The 27,460-nt window shown below is 36.2% G+C and overlaps 1 protein-coding gene across 2 annotated transcripts in view; it reads right to left on the bottom strand.

The window, feature by feature from the left end:
• Positions 1 to 27,460, bottom strand: part of FAF1 (Fas associated factor 1) — a 454,188-nt gene that overhangs the window by 91,927 nt on the left and 334,801 nt on the right. For both annotated transcript variants that reach the window (XM_055341966.1, XM_055341967.1), the window contains exons 14-15: positions 4,084 to 4,220; positions 171 to 259 (exon numbers count right to left, since the gene is read on the bottom strand). In XM_055341966.1, the coding sequence (XP_055197941.1) occupies positions 171 to 259; positions 4,084 to 4,220 (226 nt within the window). The remainder of the gene's footprint in view (positions 1 to 170; positions 260 to 4,083; positions 4,221 to 27,460) is intronic.

Here is a 27,460-nt window from a genome sequence, read left to right as displayed (position 1 = left end):
CATGAAAAGAATGGACTGAAAGGTAAACTCAATGGCATAAAAGTCCTTGGTTAATCTGGAAATGCATCTTCATTTTCTTTATTTATCAATCATTACATAGGCAAGCATCTCCATTTGACAAATAATTTCATCAAAATCCTATTAAAGGTCTACTTAACCTTTCATCTTACCTCATCCTTTATATCTTCCTGTTGTTGGGCAGTGAAGATCTCCATTGCAGCCATGAGTCTCATCATTAACTCATCCACTGTTGTGTTACCTAGCAACACATGGAGATCACCAAACTTTACATTAGTAATGTTATTATAAAATGGAAAGTCATTCTAGAATTGATCAGCAAGGAATAACTACAGTCTAATAAAAATGACAGAGTACTATGCTAATACCCAGTTAAAATATTTTCATGTTTCCTTGAAAAGTTTCATATGTTCACTGTGAAAGAGTAAACCAGTATATAGGCAGTTGAAATTTCAAACACAGTATACTTGAAGGAACCATCTGTTAACGAGAAAGATTTTCAGCTCATAAAGAAGAATGGCCAAGTATTGGAAATCAAAGTTCTTTTAAGTTATAGAAACATATCTACTTAAAAATACTAGCAACAGCTACCATTTTTTTAATATGCCAGTAAGTAGGCTAACTGCTTTATATATATTATCTTATTAAACCTGTACAATAATTCTTTGAAGGTATCATGATCTTGAGTTTAAAGAGAAGGAAAAGGAGGCTTTAAGAACTGGAGTAGCCTGTGCAATCAAGATCAGGCTTTTGATTAAGTGGTGGGGCCAGAATTTGAAACCAAATGAGTCTGACTCAAAAGCTTGTTCTCTTTTGCTACCTCAGTATACTGTTTATTTAGAATTATTTCCTATAATTAAAAATTCCTTGATGAAGTGGATAGTAATTTATTTACTGAAAAAAAACTGGGTTCTTTTTGTGCCCAATTGGTATTTTTCTCTTTCAGCTGCTTCCAAATGACTATGCTATAAACTTTATAAGAGAATATTCAGTGTTTAAAAAAGTTTTAATTTTAATTCCAGTTAGTTCCCATAATGTTATATTAGTTTTTATAAAAGTATTAAAATGTCTGGTTTTCCTTAATGCTATCTTATTCCTTGTCTAAGGCCATAACAAACATTTATACCATTTCCTGAGTGTATTTTCCTGTTACTTGCTTTGAATACATCTAAACAGAGAAACCCATAAAGATACATAAAGATATAGCGATTCTTCTCTTCTTTCAAGATTATTGGCAAAGAGCCTGTCTTTCTCCAGGGCCTGAGAAGAGCTCTTCCTATCCCATTGATCAAATAGGACAACAAGTAGCAAGCATCTTTGTTGGTGTTATTCTGGAGTAGAGCTGGACTAACATGATCTTTCAATGGTCCTTTTCTCAATTTTCCTTATGACCACTGGCAGCATGGCAGGGAGCATCTGTGGTCCTTATCAAAAAAATTCAGTCACATCAGTACTACTGTCCCAATAAATGAGCTAGAGAACAAGTATTATCTTGGTGTCATATCATGGTACTGAAAAAGCAGAACTGGTTTTGTAGTCATAGTTTCTAGTTCTGCTACCTACAAACCATATGATTTACTACCTAAAAATTGCCTAGCATGTGACAAGGGCTTAATAAATATTCACTTAGTAAATGAATAAATAAGTGGATGAGTGACTGACTATAGCTCTCTAAGGATCGATTCTCTTATCGGTAAAATAAAAATAACACTACCTCTGTATATAGTACACATGATTGCTGGCAGTTATTATGAATAGATACAACGAATGGCAAAAAGTTTAGCAGTACCTTCAATATAGAGTTTGATAATGGGCAAATTGTTGAGTTTCTCTTTCTCATTTGCAAACTGTAGTGACTAAGACTCAGAGCATGGGATATGAATTCTTTATGGAGGATACTAGAAAGGTGGTTACATACTGGCCATTCATTTTCAGGCTTAAGCCAATGCTTATCAACTATGCTTCAGTGCTAACGGTCAGGACTCACTACCAAACTGGACAAGACAGAGGAAAGGTACCAGTTAACGCAGGTCCAGACAAGTTTTTTCTCTAACCTATTGCAGTGCCTTTCAAACTTCTGTTTTCAGAACTTGTTTACACTCTTAACAACTACTGAGAACCTCAAATGAATTTTGTGGGTTATTGTTATCAACATTTACTGTGTTAAAAATTAAAGCTGAAATACTTAAAACATATTTATCAATTCATTAAAAGTAACAATGATAAAACAAGTACATGTTTATATAAATACCATATTTTTATGAAAAATGGCTTTATGTTCCAAATGAAAACATTTAGTGAGAAGAATGGTATAGTTTCAACATTTTTGCAATTTTTTTAAACGTCTGCTTAATAGAACATAACTGGATTCTTATGTCTACTTCTATGTTAAACTAGTTACAATATGTTGTCTTATGACTTAGCTGAAATTTATTAAGCAAGTCTGCCCTTAGACAAATAATTGAAAAAGGGAGTATTTTAATAAATAATATAGTACACATGATCGCATTTGATAAACTCAAAAGGACAAGTGGAAGTTTCTTCAAGTATGTGAGGAATTTGAAACTATTGAACTTTCTGTACTTTGTTCTATTAAGATACACTGACCTATCTCACTCTTTGAATGGATCTTTTACCTATGCAGGACTTTATAATATCATGCGCTGGTCATGTGGAAAATACTGGTTTACTGACTTATGCATTTATCTTCAATGCAATGACATAACTAATTATATGATACAAAAAAAAATCGTATATTTGTAACATTACAACTGATCTCATCAGAAAATTATTTAAGCTGTCAATCTTACAGTGGAAGATATAACATTTTGCTTAAATGCTCAAAAATAATTTTTAAAATTGCACATTATGGAAGTAAAGAATATGACAGTAGTATAGTTTGGACATGACTTTGATCTGTGTGAAGGTGCCAGTAGTTTTACACAACATTGATTCTGTGCCATCAGTGCAAATGTCAACACAGTAAAAATAAATAAATAATAAATAAACAAAAATGCAAAAACAGAAGAGCCTTATTACCATTATGAAAATAATAATTTGACCTCATGGATCCAATGAAATGGTCTAGAGGACCTCCAGAATCTTGGACCACTTTGAAAACCACTTTATTATATTGCCTCTGATGGGGGAAAACAGGAATGAAGTATTATACATTTACCTTATGTATTGCAATTCATTTCCCCAGCAGAGTATCTTTAGCATTGTTTATGAAATTCAATGCTCTAGGGATAGAGCAAACATAAAATACCAGAGGTTTTATTTTGAGTTTTAAAGACACTAGTATTTACACTCATTCCTCCATCATATTATCTACTATAGAACTTTTGACTTAAATAGGGGTAAAAATAAAGTATCTCAAACAGAAGCTTTAGCTCAGGGCACTTGAAACATCTTTTACCCTGGGGCAAAGACAGTTATACTGTTTTCAATTTAAGCTTGCTATTAATAAGGTAATATTTTAAAATAATCCTTGGGGTATATCAGTAGCAGTAAAAAAAAATCATTCACCTTTTTTGTTTGAAAAGAATAGTCAATGTGATTAAATTCATAGGCATCCTATAGCTTCGCACCTTAGCGTTGCATCCTAGACACAGACTCACACAATTAAGGGGAAACAACTACCACTGCATGAACAATTAATTTGCAATATCTAGTCACTGGCTTTTCTAGATAACTAAAGATAAGCATTTCTTTCAACAAATCAACATTACAGCAAGAAATCAATATATGTATAAGAAATGTCATGTCTGATAACTGATTATGGCTTAATTACTAGTTTAGAGAATTTAGCAATTCTGAACTTTTAACATGATTATGCTCTGTCCCAAGGGCTGTTATTTTATTAAGAAATTTCTGTTAGATTTTTATGCAGCATATTTCATTTTTCATAGATTCTATACTTTTTGGAGATGTTCTTTAGGATATTCTATGTTTTAAAATACAAAGATGCTCACTCATACAGAGAATTACTGTCAACTTTGATGGTAAATATTATAAGGTTATCACATACACAAGAAGACACTTCTCTTGTGACATGTACTTTACCTTGTATCACATTTAACACTTCGTTAGATGATCGCTTTCCCATAATAATCAGAAAAAGTGGAAACTGATCTGTTTTTTGAGTCCGGATGGTTTGTGCAACAACACTGCCAAAGTGTCTATTGCACATTGTCAGAAATCTAAAATGAGACAAAAGCCAAAGTAAATTTCATTTCAGAGTTTAATAAATTTACTAGTACCCCGACAAAAAACTCACTGCTTTACTAATTATGTTAATAATAATTAGATAGCCTAATATCAATATATAAAATCTTCCTAGGCTGAGTTTTCAACTACATCTTAAATGATAAAGAAGCGTCTATCATATAGAAAAGCAGGCAGCATGCCCTAACTGCCATCTGGGGCTGAAAGCATAGGTTCTTAGTCTTAAAACATTGCAAGGTATACTGACCTAATATATGAGAAAAACAAACAAATTGAATTTTAAGGGGAAAGAGTTTCTTAAATGGACAAATGTTGTATGGTACAAAGTTAAATTGACTGACAGCATCCTAAACGGGATTTAGCAACATTTTCACAAGTCTTTAGAATCATGAATTGTACTTTAGAATTGTGTTTTCTCCAGTAGTAGCAGGTCTCCTGGTTTCATACTTAACATGGGATAAAAATAATAATTCTAAGCTTTTGACCAAAAAAAGCTCAGAGATATTAGCATACTGAAGTCTAGCATTAGTATTCTTAACACGATCTGGAATAAATGAAAAAACTGATAAAGCTTTTCTCTTCTATTAGAGGACTGTTTGAAATTAGCATTTCTTTCAAGAGAAAAGGGTAGCTTATGATATGTTTTCAGATCTGATGGTAAAAAGTAAATGTCATAATAATAATGAATTATGAAAGACCAAATGCAAATATAGAATGCTTTAATAAGATCCAATTTAATAAAGTCTGTAAAAATAATGGACTTTTAATAACACAGGTCACAAAAGGCAAAACAGTGGAAATTCTGGGGACTAGCCACTGGTACTGGCTTATTAATTCTTAATTATGTTCATGAAAGGCAACTTAAATCGTGTGTTTTCTTATGCCTTATGATAATATTTTAGGTAACAACTCCTCTGAAATGTATGTTCTAGCTGATGAGCAAAATCCTGTTGTCACATGCATTAGAAGGTAAATCTATTTGAAAAGACAAACGGCATTAAAATGTCATGTGCTCATATTCATTTGATATCCAAATTCAAAACAGAATCAAACCTCTTAATTTTTAAAGCCAATATATCTCTTGTCTATAGAAATTCATTCCAGAAATTTAGGCTGAATCCTCCACAAAACCCATGCTGTGACTACAGAAAGCAGACCATGTTAAGGGCCACTAGAACTGCCAGCAAGAGTGTCAAGACAAGTTAGCACCATCGCAATAAGTTCATCGGGAAGCAGTTTCATATTTACATTTAGAGCAGCAATAACCAGACCTCATGGCAATTTGAAATGACAAGACCCTAAGAAATCCATTGTTGGCCATGAAATATCATGGTTCCCATGAAAATTCATATCTTCACATTCCAGAACTATTATGCGATAAAAGATGCTCAAGCAGCCTAAGTCTCAGGTACCAAATTTCACACCCGTATAAGCTTTAATTCATCAATAGGGATGCATAGATCAGGACACTGGAAAGTTAGGATCTCATTTTTCTTTCTGCTTTTTAAAATATTTGAAGTCAGTCCTGACGTGATTTGATCACTGGCAACCTCTGAATGTAAACATGTCAAAAAACAGTTGGAATGTCATTCCCTACAAAAAGGAGAAAATAAGTCCTTGTTGCTTTCACACCAATGGATTAAGTCGGTATCACACAGTAGATGTCTGTCATAGCAGTAGTCTCACAAGTGATATTAAATACTACCTAAAAGGATACCCCAAAAAAAGGAAGGGAGGAAAGAAGTCAGGAATAAGGAAAGAGAGAAAAGGAAGGAAAGAAAGAAAGAGGCAGGCAGGCTGGCTAGCTTTGTGGTTTAAAGAATTCAATTTCAAGATAATTTTGCCTGGAAATTGTGTATTTCCAAATAGTCTTTTTATGAAAATGAGTTAGAAGGGAAAATTATTATGAAAATATAGGTATCTTATTGGGTTTGAATTAATATACAACATTTCAAAACTTCACAAAATATATTCAAGAGAGACACAGCCTTCAAAAGCACATTAGCTGTTCAATTAACTATAAAAAACAACAAAGTGATCAGTTTTCTACCAGGTATTGGCAACTCATTCTAATGTTTTGGAAGTAGTTGAGAAATACACAGGGATCCTGCAGCCAGTTGATGCTTTCTAGTGGCCTTCACTAACGATTTGTTCTAATCAAAGAGAGACTTTGTTAAAATTTTAATTAATCTAAGATCTGAATCATGTTTACTTTGAGATTTTCAAATTACAATCATTGAGAGCCTGTAGGGCCAGTGGACAGCCCCAAATTACAAAATTCCAAATTGTTAGTTCTTGCATTACAATTTATAAGAACTTCAAAACACAAATATTAAATCTTTCTCATGGCTGGGGGGCTCTGCTTCTTCCTCTCAACATCATTCACAGCACAAAGTTACCATTCACAGCACACTGCAAAAATCCAGTTCAAAACACTAGCACAAAAACAGACCAGGGAAAAATAGTTTCAAGAAAAAAAAATGTGGTTCTCATAATTGCAGAATTTTCTTCTTTTTTAAAGAGATAGAAGTGTGCCGGTGCATCTAATGGCAGCACCAAACTTGTCAGCCTAACTGTATATAGTGTTCATTAGAGTTAGGTGTCATGAAGATCCCTTATGGTATCTGTAGCAATAGGATTCCTGCAATCTCAAAACCAAAGAGGGAAGCAATGGCAAGCATTTCTTCTTCTTTGGCAAGAAGAAATGGCTTTGTTTTTTAATTATAAAAGTTTAAATAAATGAAGCAACCTATTCATCATATATCTATTTGAGGAGAGGGAATAAGTTGACAAATAAATCCCCAAAACCAAAAGCTAAAGTGATAGATTTGAAAAGATGAAGAACAAATGCCTTACTGACAGGGTAAAATGAAGTGGAGGAAGAGAGTTATGGAGGAAGGAGGAAAGGTTGAGAAAAAGAATGAAGAGAGAACAGTTAATCACAAATCAGGTACAATAAAGGAACTCATTTGTCCCTGGGGGCTTGGTGCTGGTGGCGGTGGGGTTAGTGAGTGAGAAGTCTCAAACTTCTGCCTTACTCAAGAAGCAAAATATAATTAGTAGCGCATATTCACCAATTATTGTTACTAGAAATCTAAAATTAGAAAGATACAATTTTATCTTTTAATCTAAAGTTTGGAGAGAAAAAAAGCAGAACATCTAATGGCTAGCATATATTAATCATTAGTAAAATTTTTAGTCTCTAAAGTATAGATCTTTTCTATCTTGCTAATGGAAACCAGGATTACTAATAAATCAGATATGGGAAAAAGTAATCTCATTCTAATTCAAAACAGGATATAGTTTAGTTTCTTTCAAAGTCATAATTAAACGAGTCACTGACTTTTACTAAATTGTACTCCAACATAAAATATATACTAGGGATCCCTGGGTGGCGTAGCGGTTTGGCGCCTGCCTTTGGCCCAGGGCACGATCCTGGAGACCCGGTATCGAATCCCACGTTGGGCTCCCGGTGCATGGAGCCTGCTTCTCCCTCTGCCTATGTCTCTGCCTCTCTCTCTCTCTGTGTGACTATCATAAATAAATAAAAATAAAAAAAATAAAAAAAATATATACTAAAAGAAATAGTAAATTACAGAGAGAGTGGTAAACTCTGCAAACATTTACTGATTACCTATAGCATACCAGGTAATGTAAAAGGAGGCTTATCTAATAAAAAGTGGAAGCCAAAAATTGCTAATGACTCTCTGTGAAGCTGCTTCTTCTTTTTTTTTTCTGTGAAGCTTCTTGAATTATTACACTTCAATATGACCTCCAAAGAAGTGTCACATGTAAAATGGGCGTAACACTTATCTTTAAAACCCTTATTCTCAGGGCACCTGGGTGGTTCAGCGGTTGAGAGTCTGCCTTCGGCTCAGGGCATGATCTTGTGGTCCCAGATCGAGTCCTGCATCAGGCTCCTTGCGATCGAGCCTGCTTTTCCCTCTGCCTATATCTCTGCCAATCTCTATCTCTCATGAATAAGTAAATAAAATCTTAAAAAAAAAAAAAAAGAAAAAACCTAACCCATATTCTTGTAAGATACTAAAAGTACTCAGAATTATGCTCAAAATATGGTATTTCCTGAACAATGGCACCTATTTTATTATTAACTGCATAATGACATTTAAGATTTTTTTTTAAGATTTATTTATTTCTGATAGGCATATATATAGAGAGAGGCAGAAACACAGGAGGAGGGAGAAGCAGGCTCCATGCCTGGGAGCCTGACATGGGACTTGATCCCGGGACTCCAGGATCACTCCCTGGGCCAAAGGCAGGCGCTAAACTGCTGGGCCACCCAGGGATCCCCTGACATTTAAGATTTTTATCGCAACTATTCTCAGGATTAAAATTATAGCTTATATCTATGGGCCAACACTGAAAGATATTTTACATAGTTAAGAATTGTTGACTAAAAAAAAAAAAGTCACTGGTTTTATTTTGCTTTAGAGAATGAAAGGGCAATTATTAATATCTGGAAAATAAGAAAATACGTGGTGCTGCAGCTGTGTGATACTACAAAACTTTACTTAGAAGTGGATATTAGAGACACAATACAGTTATATAGCTAAATGTAACCAGAATCTTATTTTCCAAACTTACTCATATTTAATAGAAAAATGAAGTAAAAAAAAAAAAAATATAGGGCAACCCGAGTGACTCAGCAGTTTAGCGACGCCTTCAGCCCAGGGTGTGATCCTTGGAGACCCAGGATGGAGTCCCACGTCGGGCTCCCTGAACGGAGCCTGCTTCTCCCTCTGCCTGTGTCTCTGCCTCTCTCTCTGTCTCTCTCTCTCATGAATAAATAAATAAACATTAAAAAAAAAGATATAGAACTAAAATAATATTTTTTAATTAAGAAGGCTCTTCCCTTTTAGAAGAAACCAAACTAGCAGTTTTTGCTATAGTAATAATCCTCGTTACTTATACATATTAATTTGTGTCTAGGGTTTTTTTTTTTTTAAAGATTTTACTTATTTATTCATGAGAGAGAGAGAGAAAGAGATAGAGAGAGAGAGGAAGAGACACAGGCAAAGGGAGAAGCAGGCTTCATGCAGGGAGCCTGATGTGGGACTCGATCCTGGGTCTCCAGGATCAGGCCCTGGGCTGAAAGTGGCGCTAAACCGCTGAGCCACCCGGGCTGCCCCAGGTTTTTTTTTTTTTTTTTTAATCTCAGTAGAAAAACCAGAACATAAGATAGAGAAAGGACCCTTGAGATCATCTACTTATCTAGCCAAAACACAATTCTCCTTTCCTCCTCTTTTCCCTTTAATAGGAAAATTAAAGCCAAGGTTCTTTAATGTGTGAAGTGACACTTGTCAAGTTACTAGCACTGTCAAGCATACCAAAATCAGACCAACCAGAGCATTTTTGTCTCCTAATGCAACATAATTTCTGCCAGTCTGCAATGCCTATCCTGTTGTTCAGCTCATTTCTGGATTCCCATTGGGAATGACCTTCAGCATCCCTGACATATACCCTTTTGTCCTTTAAGGGTGGCTTTGATTTTTAGAAATAGTCTTATGTCTGATTCAAACTGAGTAAGGGAAACAAGGTATGTGGACTAAGCTAGGGGACATTGACTATAAAGGCAGTGATCTTCAAGCTTTAATGGCTTAGGAATCACCTAGGGAGTTAAAAAGAATTTTTTTAAAACATTTATTCTTTTATCTATTTTTTTTTTTTTTTTTTGAGAGAGAGTGCGAGAGAGCAAGTGCACCAGCACATGAGCAGGAAAAGGCAGAGGGAGAGAGAATTTGAAGCAGATTCTGCACTGAGTGCGGAGTCCAACATGGGGCTGGATCCCATTACCCTGAGATCATGACCAGAGCAGAAACCAAGAGTTGGTCGCTTACCCAACTGCACCACCCAGGCACCCCTAGGGAGTTTATTCTAAAAGGCAAGTTCCTCAGCCTCATCCCTCTGAGATTCTGATTCAGCAGATCTGGGGAAAAGCCCAGGAAACTGCCTGTTTTAATAAGTTGCCAACCCACACCAGGTGATTTTGGTGTGATTAATGGACCACACTGAGAAACACTGCTTTCAGGACATGGAACTGCTTTCCTTCTAAGGCTTTTTTTGTAATCTGTCTTGGAATGCAGTTCTTTTAGAAGTTGTCCCCAGGGACGGAAGCCTGGGTGGCTCAGCAGTTGAGTGTCTGCCTTCGGCTTAAGGTGTGATCCTGGAGTCCTGGGATCAAGTCCTGCATCGGGCTTCCTGCATGGAGCCTGCTTCTTCCTCTGCCTGTGTCTCTGCCTCTCTCTCTCTCTCTCTCTCTGTGTCTCTCATGAATAGATAAATAAACAATCTTAAAAAAAAAATCTCTCTCCCACCTCCTCTCCACCAACCCTCAGTGTGTCCTCTAGTTAAGAGTCGGTTTTATGGTCCCCCCTCACTGCCCCCACCTTGTTCATCTGTTAAAGAATGCACACATACTCTTAACCTAGCACTCCTGCGTCTAGGAGTTTAGTCTAGATATATTTTCATTTGAGTAATCATCCTGTGTACTGTTACCATAGAATTGCAATAGCAGGATCTTATTAAATAAATTATAGTATCTTATGGCACTTAAAGGAATAATATTAAGCCACAAAACAGAAAGAGTTCCTTAGGGATCCCTGGGTGGCGCAGCGGTTTGGCACCTGCCTGTGGCCCAGGGCGCAATCCTGGAGACCCGGGATCAAATCCCACATCGGGCTCCCGGTGCATGGAGCCTGCTTCTCCCTCTGCCTATGTCTCTCTCTCTCTCTCTCTCTGTGACTATCATAAAAAATATAAAAAAGAAAGAGTTCTTTATGAACTGATACTGAATATCTTTAACAGATGTTAGTGGAAAAGCAGGGTGTTGAATAGTGTTTACCATTTGTGTAAAATGGGGGAAAATAAGTATATATTAGCTTGTTTATATATAAAATAATCTCTGGATGAATAAATAAACTTATAATAGTGCCTCTGAGGAGGTGGGGTAAGTATGAGACTTTCTTTTCATACCTTTTTATGCCTTTTGAGTTTTAATTAATGTGAATATATTAGCCAATCATGAAATAAATATCAAATTTGAAAGACAGTAAGTCCCTTACAAAAATATTCATGTAATATCCATAAACATTTTTTAAAATTAAAATTTAATTAATTAATATATACTGTATTATTAGTTTCAGAGGAAGAGTTCAGGGATTAATTGGTTGCATATAACACCCAGTGCTCATTACATTCAGTGCCTTCCTAATGCCCTTCACCCAGATACCCCATCCCCTTGCCCCCTCTCCTCCAGCAACCCTCAGTTTGTTTCCAATGATTAAGAGCCTCTTGTGGTTTGTCTCTCTCTATTTCCGCCCCCCTTCCTCTATGCTCCTGTTTTGTTTCTTAAATTCCACATGAGTGGATTCATTTAATAACTGTCTTCCTCTGGTTGACTTATTTCACTTAGCATAATGACCTCTAGTGTCATCACATCATTGCAAATGGCAAGATTTCATTTTTTTGATGGCTGAGTAATATTCCATTGTGTGTATGTGTGTGTGTCTTCTTTATCCATTCATCTGCCAATGGGCATCTGGGCTCTTTCCATATTTGCCTACTGTGGACATTGCTGCTATAAACACTGGGGAGCAGGTGGCCTTATGGATCACTACATTGATATCTTTTTTTTTTTTTTTTTTTAATATTTTTTTTAATTTTTATTTATTTATGATAGAGAGAGAGAGAGAGGCAGAGACACAGGCAGAGGGAGAAGCAGGCTCCATGCACCGGGAACCCGACGTGGGATTCGATCCGGGGTCTCCGGGATCGCGCCCCCGGCCAAAGGCAGGCGCTAAACCGCTGCGCCACCCGGGGATCCCTACATTGATATCTTTGGGGTATATACCTAGTAGTGCAATTGCTGGGTCGCAGGGTACCTTTATTTTTAACTTTTTGAGGTACCTCCACACTGTTTTCCAGAGTGGCTGTACCTGTTTGCAACCCCATCAACATTGTAAGAGAGTTTCCCTTTCACTGCATCCTTGCCAATATTTGTTAACAGCTTCCTGACCTACTCATTTTAGCCATTTTAACTAGTGTAAGGTAGTATCTCATTGTGGTTTTGATTTCTATTTCCTGATGCCGAGTGATGCTGAACATTTTATGTGTCTGTTGGTCATTTGTATGTCTTTAGAGAAATGTCTGTTCATTATGTCTTCTGCCCATTTCTTGACTGGATTATTTGTTCTTTGAATGTTGAGTTTGATAAGTTCTTTATAAATCTTGGATACTAACCCTTATCTGATAAAACATTTGCAAATATCTTCTCCCATTCTGTAGATTGTCTTTTGATTTTGCTGTTTCCTTTGCTGTGCAAAAACTTTCTATGTTGCCGAAGTCCCAATAGCTCATGTTTGCCTTTGTTTCCCTTGCCTTTGGAGATGTATCAAGCCAGAAGTTGCTGCGGCCAAGGTCAAAGCGGTTGCTGCCTATGTTCTCTTCTAAGATTTTGTTGCATTGCTGTCTCACATCTAGGTCTTTTATCCATTTTTAGTTTATTTTTGTGTATGGTGTATGAAAATGGTCTAGTTTCACTCTTCTGCATGTGGCTGTCCAATTTCCCAACACCATTTGTTAAAGAAACTTTTTCTCATTGGATATTCTTTTCCGCTTTGTCAAAGATTAATTCCCCACAGATTTGAGGGTCCATTTCTGGGTTCTCTATTTTTTTTTTTGAAGATTTCATTTATTTATTCATGACACACACACACACACACACACACACACACACACACACACACAGAGAGACTCTCTCCATGCAGGGAGCCCGATGTGGGACTCGATCTTGGGTCTCCAGGATTATGCCCTAGGCTGAAGGTGGCGCTAAACTGCTGAACCACCGGGGCTGCCCCTGGGTTCTCTATTCTGTTCCACTGATCCATGTGCCTGTTTTTGTGTCAGTATTATACTGTCTTAATGATTCCAGCTCTGTAATATAGCTCGAAGTCTAGCATTATAATGCTACCAGTTTTGGTTTTCTTTTTCAATTTTCCTTTGGTTATTCGAAGTCTTCTCTGGTTCTATACAAATTTTTTTAAAATATTTTATTCATTTATTATGAGAGACACAGAGACATAGGCACAGGGAGAAGTAGACTCCATCCTGGGCCCAGGGATCATGTCCAGAATTGATGGAATATGCTCAACTGCTGAGCCACCCAGGCATCCCTGGTTCCATACAAATTTTAGGATTATTTGTTCCAGCTCTCTGAAAACTTGATGGTATTTTGATAGGGATTGCACTGAATGTATAGATTGCTCTGGGAAGCACAGACATTTTAACAATATTTGTTCTTCCAATCCATGAGCATGGAATATTTTGCCATCTCTGTGTCTTCCTCAATTTCTTTCATTAGTGTTCTATAGCTTTCAGAATATAGATCCTTTACCTCTTTGGTTAGGTTTATTCCTAGGTATCATATGGATTTTGGTGCAATTGTAAATGGGATCGATTCCTTAATTTCTCTCTCTTCTGTCTCGTTAGTGTAGAGAAATACAACTGACTTTTGTGCATTCATTTTATATCCCGCCACTTTGTTGAATTCCTTTATGAGTTCTAGCAATTTTGGTGTGGAGTCATTTGGATTTTCCACATAGAGTATCACAATTCCATAAACTTTTCTTTTTTTAAGATTTTATTGATTTATTCATGAGAGAGAGAGAGAGAGAGAGGCAGAGACACAGGCAGAGGGAGAAGCAGGCTCCTCAAAGGGAGCCCGATGAGGAACTCGATCTCAGGACCCCAGGATCATGACACCTGAGCCAAAGGCAGATGCTCAATCACTGAGCACCCAGGCGTCCCCAAATCCATAAACTTTTAACACAATGTTAATCACATTTGTCTATTTCTTTATTAGTCTTTTGTTCAAATATATTTTTTCCTTTTTGTGGTAATCACTGCAAAAATGAATATAATCTTTTAGCCTTCCATGCAATAGTAATGAACTGGCATGTTACTTAGGTGTTTGAATAACATTCCATTCAGTAGATGTAGATGTTACTATAATCATATTCACCTATAGCTAGATTTTTCTTATTTATTTATTTTTAAAGATTTTATTTATGTATTCATGAGAGACATAGAAAGAGAGGCAGAGACACAGGCAGAGGGAGAAGCAGTCTCCCTGCAGGGAGTCGAGTGCAGGACTTGATTCCAGGACCCCGGGATCATGACCTGAGCCAAAGGCAGATGCTCAACCACTGAGCAACCCAGGTGCCCCTCCAGCTAGATTTTTCTTTCTAGTTTTTCATCATTATAAATAATACTGGGGTAACTAACCTGAAGTATTTCCTTAAGATAAAAAGTCTGTACAGTGGAATTACAGGGTAAAAAGGTAGAATCATTTAATGACTATTTTTTTAAGAGTTTTTTTTTTGTTCTTTTTTTTATTATTATTTATGATAGTCATACAGAGAGAGAGAGAGAGAGAGAGAGAGAGGCAGAGACATAGGCAGAAGGAGAAGCAGGCTCCATGCACCAGGAGCCTGACGTGGGATTCGATCCCGGGTCTCCAGGATTGCGCCCTGGGCCAAAGGCAGGCGCCAAACCGCTGCGCCACCCAGGGATCCCCATTTAATGACTATTGATCTGTATTATCAATATGTATCAATCATTTCCTAAAAGGATGGTATAATGTCTCTCCATGAAAATGCAAATACTGTATTAAGTTTAGAACACAGCCAAACTAAAGGCAAATTTAAGAAAACAGGTGAGAGTTTGGGAAGATTTAATATAAAAATCATCTCTCACATGTCTGAGACTTATTAGACTTCCCAGTAAGAGTAAACTGTTAACTTGTCTCAATTGATTAGTAGTCAGGGTTTAAAAATTTCAATTAACTTCTTAATTTATCTTCTTTTTTTTTTTTTTTTTAATTTTTATTTATTTATGATAGTCACACAGAATGAGAGAGGGAGGCAGAGACATAGGCAGAGGGAGAAGCAGGCTTCATGCACCGGGAGCCCGACGTGGGATTCGATCCAGGGTCTCCAGGATCGCACCCTGGGCCAAAGGCAGGCGCCAAACCGCTGCGCCACCCAGGGATCCCTTAATTTATCTTCTTATTGTCACCTACAAATCACTCAAGTGAAGGCTTTGAGGCACTGACAATTTAATGACTGTAGGGTCATTATTTATACTAATTTTTTGTAAGGACAATAATCATAAATAGATAACTGGCTCTCTTTTTCTTAACACCTGTAAGAACATATTCATTTATTTTAAGTAGCCCATATAAATCTTAGTTGGGAGGAGTAACAACATATCTAATCCAATCTCTTATCAAATGTAAAAATTCCTCCTCTAGCAATGTAAAGAGAATATTCATTTTCCAGGGGTTGTATAAGAGAACAAATGTATGCTAAATGATAGATAATATTTCTTCTGTGTTTTGCCTTTAACAATCAATCAATATTTAGGAGGGCCTACTAAATATAAGACAAGATAAGATATGGTTTCTGTCTTTAAGATACTAAGGATATTTTGGGTTTGGTAAATAAAGGCCCATAAATAGGAAACATAATCTGGTATTTAAGTGGGGTCTGGATTTAATGGTTTACATGAAGTGTTGGAGAGTTCAGAGAATGGAATGGCAGCCTAGAAGTCAGGGAGAATTTTGTGTTCCATGATGGTATTCCTGGACAGCTATTAGAAGGAGAGGAATCATCTCTTATTCACCTCCGCATTCCTAGCACCTAGTGACTAATGTATTTGTTACGTGAATAAGCAATTCACCTTTATCTCTACTATAACAATGTTGACCATATGACTTTTCTTTTCCTCTTCCAACTACTTCTGAAATCAATTTAATTAAGATGCTGTGAATTATCATGATCTCTAAGGTCTCTTCCACTGTGCTTCTATCACCATAGGTCATTTGGACCCTCAAAATAAGCAGGTGTTGGTCCACAAGTTCATGACTTGAAGCTTCCCTCCTGAGCATACTGCAATTTTTACATAATTTCATCCTGTCACCACCCACTGACTGAAAATGTGACTTTAGAAGAGGTGTAAAATATTCAAACATTAACATATTAGGGGCACCTTGGTGGCTCTCAACTCATTAAGCACCAGACTCTTGGTTTTGGATCAGGTCATGATCTCATGGGTTGTGGGATCAAGTTCTGCACTGGACTCTGTGCTCAGCGTGGAGTAGTCTGCTTAAGATTCTTTCTCTCCCGCTACCCCTTCCTCCAGTCTCCCTCTCAAACAAATAAATAAAATCTTAAAAAATTAACATATTAAGAAAAATAGTAATTATTGCAAGCAGCATAATTCTGTAGGAAGAACAGACTTAGACATCAAATAAGCCCAATTTTGTCACTTACTAGTTGTTTCTTTGGATAACTTAATTATTCTGAGCCTTAGCTTTCTCATATATGAAATGAAGATAATGATACCTATTTTTAGAATTGGTCTGAAGATTACTTAATATTCTTTTTTTCCCCTTTTATATGCTTCAGAATCAAAATCAGTTTTTTTCTTTAATCAGCTCCCCTGGTCCCCAAAATTAAGGATATGGCAAAATGTTTCTTTTCTTTTCTTTTCTTTCTTTCTTTCTTTCTTTCTTTCTTTCTTTCTTTCTTTCTTTCTTTCTTTTTCTTAAAGATTTACTTATTTATTTGTGATAGACATAGAGAGAGAGAGAGGCAGAGACACAGGAGGAGGGAGAAGCAGGCTCCATGCCAGGGAGCCGGATGTGGGACTCGATCCCGGGACTCCAGGATCGTGCCCTGGGCCAAAGGCTGGCGCCAAACCGCTGAGCCACCCAGGGATCCCCTGGCAAAATGTTTCTTAAAAGAAACTGTAACAGCAGTACAGTACAGCAGTACAGACTCACATCACTAAACAAGGAGTTTGCTTAGCACCATGCTTGGCATTGTATTATTTTGCTTTATAACTTCTACAGTATATATCAGTATCCTTGTAACATAATATCATGCCTTATTCTAGGGTAGAGATTTGAATATACATTTTTTTCATATTGTCACGTTCCCTGAATTTTTCCTCCACTGTCAATGTTCCGAAAGAAGCCAACCAACACTGAAATAAATGATGCTCAAAATTATTTTATATAATAATAAAATCACAGAGACTCCATTGACATTTATACATAATTTCTTTATGTATTTGATTTCTTAAAAAGCTTTTATTTAAATTCCAGTTAATGTATAGTGTAATATTAGTTTCAGGTGTACTATATAGTGATTCTATACTTCCATACAATATCTGATGCTCATCACAAGAAGTGCACTCCTTAATCCCCATCACCTATTTAACCCATCTTCCCACCCACCTCCATCCTAAGGGATAAAAAAAAAATTGGGAGAGTATAAGAAGAAATCTCATAAACAGCAGGAAAATAGATAAATGACCAACAAACAGTCCAATATATTAGCATTTCAGTCACCCATTAAAGCTTCCAAATAAGATACAATTACAATCCAGTACTTGACAAAGACTCACTTGAGATAGCTAATGTCTGACAAAGAGAGTTGAATGGATAGGTTGGCTACATAGGATTTTCCTATATAAGTTCTATACTGGCTATGAATAAGATCATCAAAAAGGAATATTTAAGGACCATATCACCTAAGTTCCCTAAAAAAATTACCATTACTGAAAAAAGATATTTAATATAAAGCCCTCTGCTTTTACAGAGGATTAATATAAGAAACATCTATTTAAATTTAAAATAATCTGTCATATGCAAAACAATAGAAAATAATTATCTATTTTATTTCTTAAATGACTCAGATAATCATGCAAAAAATCTCTCTCTTGAATTCAGTGCCAGGAAATCTTGAGATGAACTGTTAAATTTTTTTATTAGTTGATAAGAATTATAAATGGTAAACTGTAAGCTCTAGGGTATAGTATCTGACACATAGTAGAAACTCAATAAATATATATTGGATGGATAGATGAATAAATGAGGATATGCCTATCACATTTCCTTTTTCTCCTAAGCTGCCAGAATTATAGAGCTGAAATTGGTGTTTATGTACAAAACTTGAGTCAACCCAGGAGTTTATAAATGTTTAATGGATAGATATGTTACTGGACAAAGAAATGGACAGGTTGTAGAATAAATGGGTCAGTAAAAAGCTAGAATGAATGATGATAAAATGACTATCATCTGAGGAATCTGCATCCCTAAAGATAAGTAAATACCATAAGTTTTAAAAAGTACAGATCAGTAAACTTGACCTCAGTCCTCTACAAAAGCTAGAAAAGTCACTTAGACAAATGGCTTATGAATACTCAGAATACCGTAGTGATGACTAGGAGTCAACATGGGTTATTAAGAACACAATAAGCCTAACTATGAGGTTACCAGGTTGAGAACTCATGAACACTCCTTAAGCTTCAACTATCTGAACTTGACTAAGAAGTGACGAAGTGTCTTAAAGTATCCTTCCTTCAGGGTAAGATTCAGAAATGCAGGCTAAGTTGGATAAATTCTCTGTCACTGAAAAACTGAACCTATAGACCACTACCAAACTGACAGTAGTCTCAAACAGCTTATCATTTGGCTTTGTCAACATTTTCATAAACATCTGAGATAAAGAAATCAAATATACATATATAGATAAAATGCACTAAGCACTTACTCTGTGCCAGACTTTTCAAAAATCAATTATCCCACTTATTTCTAACAACTCTAAGGGATGTTGTTTTTAATCTCCATGTTCCAATACAGAAACTGCAACTTAGAGGAGTTAAGCAACTTGCCCAATGTCACTATGGTGGCCTACTGGCATAGCTAAAATTCCAATCCTAGTTTGATAAATCCAAATTAATTCAAACTTAACCATTATGCTATTCTGCATTTTTATATAATCCAACAAGTAGTTACTGAGAATTGCAGTAAGAAACAAAGCTAGGAAGATTGATGTATTTTTGCCTTTAGGAATCCTATGTTCTAGTGTAAGAATTAGCAAGCAAAATTTTAATAATCAAAAGTAATGACTTATTATGAAAAGTTCTAAGAGAGTTCTATGAAAGAGAATGATGGTGAAGAAGCTTTCTCTAAAGTTTTAATAGGCCTTTTTGAAGAGTAGATATTTAACACTGAGACCAGAAGAAAGAAAATTAAGAGTCACTTCTATCAAATGACTTCTGTTTTCTCAGCTAGTGAGGATAGCTGGGAAAGGGAGAAGTGAGGGACATGAGATGTTTAATGAAAGAGTAGTAGTATGAAATAGCCATCTTATCTGGAGAAAGAAAAACTAGAGAATCACAGTAGGCTTGCTCAGTATTATTGTGTACTTGCTTGAAGTTGTGTTTACTTAGGAAAAATATTAGTGTGAGTGTTTCCAGCACTGTTCAAATGCAAGGGCATAAGCATAGAGAAGGTGAATAGTTGGGTTCAAAAAACTAAGTGCAATGGAGGAAGACGAAGTGACGGAATTTAAGATATTCCAAGGAAGTGATAATGATGGACTTTGAAATCTAAATAGGACAAAGAGAGAAATGAGATTGGAGACAGAAGAGGGTACACGAAGTAAAGTGGTAGGGTCAAGAGATTAGAGGGCATAATGGTATAATATATATATATATATATATATATATATATATATATATATACCTTATATATAAGGTTTATAAGCAAGTAAGATAGGGATAGGAAGTGTTGGTCAGGTGCTTGAAATAAAAATATTTGAGGTGATAAAGTTTCTCTTGATGACCACATCTAAGTATAGTAAATAAGACAAAAATTTCTAGAGTTAGATATTTCTAGGTACAGAAAAGATTATCAAGAATGATAACAGTAGAAATGTTAGGAGTTACAACATCATTTATGAGTGATAACTCTTGGGAGAGTTAATAGAATCTGAACTTCAAAAGATACTATCAGTCAACTGCATTAGTACAGAATGGTAGAGATCTAGTTTAATAACAACCCAGCCCATTCTCAGCAGCCTCATCTCTGAAAAACTGGTAGCAGGTTTTAGTTGACTACCTCAGTTGAGTAGGAGTCAATAATACAATTACAGAATAGAATTGAGCATAGCATGAGATAAACCTGCTCTGGAGCAATATTCTTGATTTTGGGCACCTTTAGAATGGGCTGGGTCTAGATATCCTAGCATATAAGGAACAATGGAAATAAACATACTTTGTAAGGAAAGGCAAGAAAAATAGGGCAAACAAGAAAGCTGTGGTTAAACTGAGAAAGGACCGTAATGCAGAAGTGAAGTTAGGTTTATTAATTCCCAAGCTAGGCTTGTTAATTCAAAACTAGAACCAAAAGGGAGAAAGTTGCAGAAGCCCTCTAGGGGAAGAAGCACTGTAGCAAATACCTTTTCTAGCTTTTAGAGTAGCTCAAAAATATACTCTCTTTTGAAGTGCTAATTTCTTTGTTCCTGGTAGTATTCAGGTAGCAACTGTAGTAACATCAGGTAAACACATTATGAGGACAAATGCCTGCATGGCTAAAAACTGGATGTTGAGAATACCTCTAACCTGCAACTCTAAGATTTAGTGAATCCCTTGTTTATTTGTTCCTTGAGTAAAAGGTCCATGTGCTATATTTCTCTTGTAACTCCACAAGGCTTTGCACACAGTTATTCAGTACATTTTTATTGTTAAATAATCCAGTCTGACAAGGTCATGGGATAAGAAGCATTATGAAGCAGAAAAGCATAGGTTGATCTGGGATTTACCTCTAGTATAACCATTTACATGACCTTGAGTAAATTACAGAACCTTGCTGAGCCAAAAATAGTTTCCACACATGTGGTATTGGACCTTTGCTATTTACCATGCAAAATTACTGTAGTTAAATGAGGTAATGTATATACAGTGAGGATTAAATGAGTTCGTATATAGAGTTGGGCATATTGTAGATACTTTAATGGTTGTAGTTATTATGTATTTTGATTTTAAATTTTTCTTAATTTTTATTTTTTTAAAGATTTTCTTTATCTATTTGACAGAGAGCGAGTACAAGCAGGGGGAGTGGCAGGCAGAGGGAGAGGGAGAGGGAGAAGCAGGCTCTGTGCTAAGCAGTAAGCAGGGAGCCCAACATGGTGCTCGATCCCAGGGTCCTGAGCCGAAGGCACGCGCCCAACTGGCTTGAGCCACCCAGCTGCCCTGTGTTTTAATTTTTAAAGAGCAGTAATGATAGGCTTGTTCTTAGCTACTGATACTCTCTCAGTAGAAGCTCCTGTCAAAAATGGCATGAGCTTGGAGAACAGTTCTAAGGGTAAGGAAGTTATCTTTATTGGTGAAAGAGGCAGAAAATGATTGTGGCTTCTTAGCTATACTCCACTAATGCCACTCTGACTAAATCATCACAAACTGGTAAGGGCAGTATGCTATAATCTACTTACATACCTTACTAACATTTAGTTTAAAAACGAAATCTTGCTGACTTCTCATTTTTCTATTGAAAACAATTGTGTCCAAGTCATCAGAGAATTTTAGAGATCGAGATACAGCAATCAAAGCTTTTTATTTTTCATATAAACTTGCTTCATTCTTTCCTTAGTTGAGATGTATAAAAAAGAACATTAAAGAGGACTTTCTTGGCTGATCATGTGTTGAGGAAAAGATACACAGGAGACTGTTTAGGATGATTCTTGAAATTCTTGCTGTGGCTACAGACTGAGCCAATAGAAGATAAATTAACAGAAGGCTTTTTACCAAAATCCCTAAGATTAATAATATAAAACTATTTTGTCACTTTTCTCTATTACTATAATGCAATCAAGTTCAGAGACACAAAACATGTTCGAGGAAAGGATACCAAATATTTCCTAATAAATTACCCAAACACATAGGAAAACAGGATTCCATCTGACTCCCCAGTTCCAGACTAATAGTTATTTCCTTTTTCAATTTTTTGGTGGCACATTTAGCCAATAGATCATTAAGAAAATTGGGCACCAAAACCTCTTTGGAGTATCTATGTAGACTGACAGGCAAATACTGGAAAAATGTCAGAGGAACTAGTTTCCAGAGCTGGTTTTATAAAACTGAACTAACATGTTTCTTTTATAATTTTTCTGAGTGTATTACTATCAGTATTTATGGAAGATGAGAACTGTGCTACTGATTTAAGTGGAATAGATGACATGATTAGTAAAAACTCTTCAGAAAAAACCACAAATATAAAAATTAATACTAACAAAGCAGTTAAGAAAATAAATAAATCTCTTGAAATCTTTTCAATTTCAGGCAAGACGAAAGGCAAAAGCGATAATGAAGTATATTACTTAAATCCGGTATTTCATTTTGGAAATGTCCTATTTTTAGAATTTGTTTCATTAGACATCTCATGTTTTTTATTCTATATAAACACTATATAAACAGAGGTATTTTGCTTCTGGCAGTCATATTTACTTGAATCTGTATACTCTAAAATACTAGGATAACCAACTACTGGGAGTGAATATTTGCACAGAACTGTTCAGAGTCACAGAACAGGAAAGAATTTGGCATCAGAGCACAAAGGCATGGCATTAAGCTGAAACTTGGAGTTCTTGAAAAGGCAATGATTCTTTTAATTCTGTGACTCTTACAATCAAGATACTTCAAATATTCAAAACACAAAGGATTTAGCAGAAAGGCCAAAGAGAACACCATGAGACTAACAAGAAAGATTTAGTGCATGAGAAAAATAAGATTTTTAAAACACTTACAATGTTGTTCTTTTGGACTGTCTTGCCAACAGTTATCACCTTTGTATTGTTCTTTTCTAAAATAGTTTTCACACAGACTGTGAAAACACATAGAAAACTGTATCTGAGTTAAATGCACATTTCCTTAATAGCAATAATTAGATTAATATCATGGAAAAATATACAGCTTGATTCAGATATAATGCCACCAGGCTGTTACGATTGTAGTACAAGGTAGTACTGTGGGAAGTATCCAAATCGGTAAAAAAGGTTTCCAAAGTAGTCATTTAAAAATACCCAAAAAGAACATTTTTAAAAGGATAATCTTCTATTTTAAAAAGAGTGAAGTATTATAAACTGTTTAGCCATCATCTATACACAAACTGGCTGGTTCTCAATCATGAGAGGCCATCACCTTTTATCTTCCTCTCTTTCCCTTCCTTTCAGTACTGTTAGAGAACTATTCACAAGTGCACCCTTGGACAATGCTGAGCAGTAATTATGACTTGCTGACAAAGAGATATGAACAATTACTGAGCCCATTTTGAAACCCTACACTAATAAAGTCATTAGATGCTGCCCTTGCCATGATCCTTCTAAAAGCTTCTGAAGTTACAAGAACACACGGCATTGTTTGCAGGGACAATTGCTGCTGGCAGAACGCAAACCTTGAGTTAAACCAGGCTGCAAATTGATCTTGACATTCTGTTAAGACCGCCACTAAAAATCAAAAGCAGAGGAGAAAAGGAGAAAATGAGTGGGTAGGATGTAATCATGGAACAGGAGGGGTTCCTCCTCACCTTCTCTCCTCCCTCTTCACAAAACAAACCAGGGAGAAAATGACAAACTCTCCTGGTGTTTTGGAACCTTTATTTTAAAGCATTAATTAAGCCCTTGACCTGGGATGTTTAGGATGGCAATACATTTCCTTTAAAAGTACTGGAAGGAAAACGTAGCACAAAGGGAATAAAGCAGATTGGGGAAAATTATATGGAAATCTGGCATGAAGGCTCTTATGAAGTCTTGGTTCCCCGACCACAACATGTCCATCTGTTTTCCCAGCTACTTCTGCAGAATCCCTATCTGCTCTGAGGGAAGCAGCTGGAAATTAACACTCCTTGTGTATCCCACCCAGACCCCACACCTGGGCTATATTTGCTGGATCAAACAGAGGTGTAGGGTTAGAGTAACATGGTCATCTAGGCTTCAGCCAGGCATGAAGCACTGAGTAGTTTGGAATTAAGGGTATGCCACTGTGAATATGGCTAATTACTGAGATGGAAAGTGCAGGTGAAGACAGCCTACTGATAATAAGAGCTTTAAGTCAATTAACTCTTGCCAAAGATTAAGTAATGTGGAAAACTATCACTTGAATATTAAGGCTAACAAGTACCTGTCAGCATAGCAGCAGAAGTTTACAGTGATCTGAAATACTGCACCCAGGGGCATTAAGTTCAAAAGCTAGTATTAACAGGCAATAGAATTCTGTGAACATTGGTACTAACTGCAGAGGAAAAATTTAATACAACACTGTTTATGTTACATGTGCAACCTGTGTAATTGTCAGCAATTCCCAGGTAACTGCAGCTACTCAGAACACTACTTAGAAATAGTGGGCAGTGTCCAATTTAATACTTTGTAGCATGCATGCTTTAATACTCTGTAGCATGTGCTAAGCATTGCACCTCAGAAACTTACATATAAACAGCTTACAGCTGGCTGATGACCTCAGATGGCACTATCCTAGTCAAATTCAATGTTTAAGTTTTTTAGAATTAAATCATCTAAGCCAGTACCTATACTGGCTGGAGATATTTGTCTTGTGGGTCCTCCTGGTCAGAACAAGAGATATCCATTAATCCACTTATTATTGGTTAATATTGGTGGTTTACTGTGCCACATGTTATGTAGCTTTGCTTGATGAAGCAACTACAGCCAAAACTCACAGCTTCACACCAAGGGCACTCAAGTGCCGATGTTCCATGCAACCAAAGATGTGCAAATAACTCTAAAAGAGGGAAGCAAATTAATGTTTATTGTGCTAGTGCTTTATATAGTACTGTCTATATTTAATTCAAATGGTGCCCAAATGGAACTTGCCTGGCTCTTTGGCATATCTCATCATGTAGCCAGGCTAGCACGCTGGTCTAATGGACATGTTTCCTTTAATCAGCACCATCACCATAGCACAGGGAACAATATTCTAAAGTGCTCCAGGACCAACAGAAGACAGAGTACCTGGTCTGGACATTGTTCACTTTATAAGGAAAATGAAGGCTTTTGCTTGATCAATCCTATTAATGGGTATGAGGGAAGATCACACATTTACAGTACAGCAACATTTCCTTTTTTTTTTTTTTAAGATTTTTAGTATTTATTCATGAGAGAAAGAGAGAGAGAGAGAGAGAGAGGCAGAGACACAGGCAGAGAGAGAAGCAGGCTCCATGAGGGAGCCTGATGTGGGACTCGATCCCAGGGCCCCAGGATCATGCCCTGAGCTGAAGGCAGGCGTTCAACCACTAAGCCACCCAGGGAACTCCTACAGCAGCATTTCCATGCTCTTTCCACTACCCAAGCTCATCACCCTCATTATTAGTAAGACTAGTAGAGATTATTTATTAATATAACACTGACTTTTTCAAAGGCACGGTGTAATACACTGAGATTACAGACATAGCTCCTTTAGGGAGCTGACAACCTAATAGGGAGACAGACAATAACCATACAGCATAATGAGTTCCATCAATACAACTTAGTCTATGGACATTATGGGAGTGCAAAGAGAGGGCATTTTTCCCTCAGACTGAGAGGCAAGAGGATGATGGACAAAGGCAAAGCTTCCTAGAGGTGATACCTGTCCTGAATTTTAATAAATTATTCTTTTATAACATAAGCATTTATTCACTAGAAATATATTGTCCTGAAATATATTTTTACTGTATTACTTAAATCCATGATAGTTTTCAACACGTTGCTGGATCCAAAAGAGTATTTGATCTCTGCTCCATTGTCTGTCTGTAAGCATATGCCAAATACTGGGATGAATCATTAACAAAACAACTTGAGACCTGTCCATTCCTACTGGTTGACCTAACTCCTCAATCTGGTTCAGACCAGATCCTTCTATTTTTTTTCTCTCCTCCACAATTATGTAAACCATTGATCCTTCATTTCTAAGTATGAGGTTTAAAAACCAATATTCTTTTATAAAAATAGAAAATATCTGCAACTAGGAATGCTGTGAACATAAAAATCTCTAAAAAAAAAAAAAGCAAAACTTCTAATTTCATTTTTCCATGTGTCATTTCTTTCAAGTCCTTCCTTGGCCCACCCAGGTAGAGTAATTCTCTATGAATTTCATCTGTACTCCCAAAGCACCCTGCACGTACTTCATATTACATATTACATATTAGCTCTATGTCTATCTTCCTACTAGACTATGAGTATTTTGAACATTAAGTACTGTATCTTTTTCATCTTCTCATCCTCAGTGCAAAGCAGCATTCCTGGTTCATATGAAATATTCAGTAAATGTTTACTCAATGAATAAACATGAAGGAAATATACATTTCTTAAGATACTCTTTTAGGCACTTTCAGAAGTGATTTGCAGGATCTCCTTGTTTACTATTATCTGTTTTTAGCTTTTTCATTTACAAGTATATCCTACTGTTTCTTTCAGAGTCATTGTTCAGATGAATATTTAGGAAATTATACCTTCTAGCACTTCTTAAGACTAACGAGGGCTTACTGCCTACTGCTTTAAGAAAGAATGGACCTGAATTCCAATCAGACATGGTGGCCAACAAGACTGTACAGAGTTTTACAGGAAAGAAACCTCCATTTGGATGTATAATACTGAGATTATAAACACATTCTTTGGTGGAATTGGATCCATACATTCATTTACCAAATGCTTATTTTCTTTCTTCTAGCATTTTGCAAATTTAAAGTGCTTTATTGAATGAGACAAATAACATGAATAAGCCTTTCCAGAAGACCACAATTTAGTGAGGGAGATGATAGGTACCTAATCATTACTGTTAAAATCTGATGTCCCAATTCATATTTGGAATGTTCCAAGAAATTATTCTAACCCATTTTATTTTTTTGTTCTAATACTTTTTAAAAATATTTTTAATTTAAATTCAATCTGCCAACATATAGTATAACACCCAGTGCTCATCACATCAAGTGCCCTCCTTAGTGCCCATCACTCAGTTACGCCATCCCCCCCACACCCTCCCCTTCTGCAACCCTTTGTTTCCCAGAGTTAGGAGTCTCTTGTGGTTTGTCTTCTTCTCTAATTTTTCCCCACTCAGTTTCCCTCCTTTACCTCCCTTTCACTATTTCTCATATTCCACATATGAGTGAAACCATATGATGATTGTCTTTCTCCACATAATCCATTATATATGGGCTGGTCAACTTAAGTATTCAACTTAGAAAGTTATTAGAATCACGTCAGAGGTGGGAAATCCATATCAACATCACAGCAGTGTACAACAGTGACATTCTATAGACATCTGTCAGATCAGGAAATTTAACCTTATAACCACAATTGAC

Source organism: Nyctereutes procyonoides, unplaced genomic scaffold (genome assembly GCF_905146905.1).
Source record: "Nyctereutes procyonoides isolate TBG_1078 unplaced genomic scaffold, NYPRO_anot_genome, whole genome shotgun sequence".
Lineage (NCBI taxonomy): Eukaryota > Metazoa > Chordata > Mammalia > Carnivora > Canidae > Nyctereutes > Nyctereutes procyonoides.
The sequence above is the reverse complement of the archived record's forward strand: the minus strand, read 5'-3'. Positions and strand labels throughout refer to the sequence as shown.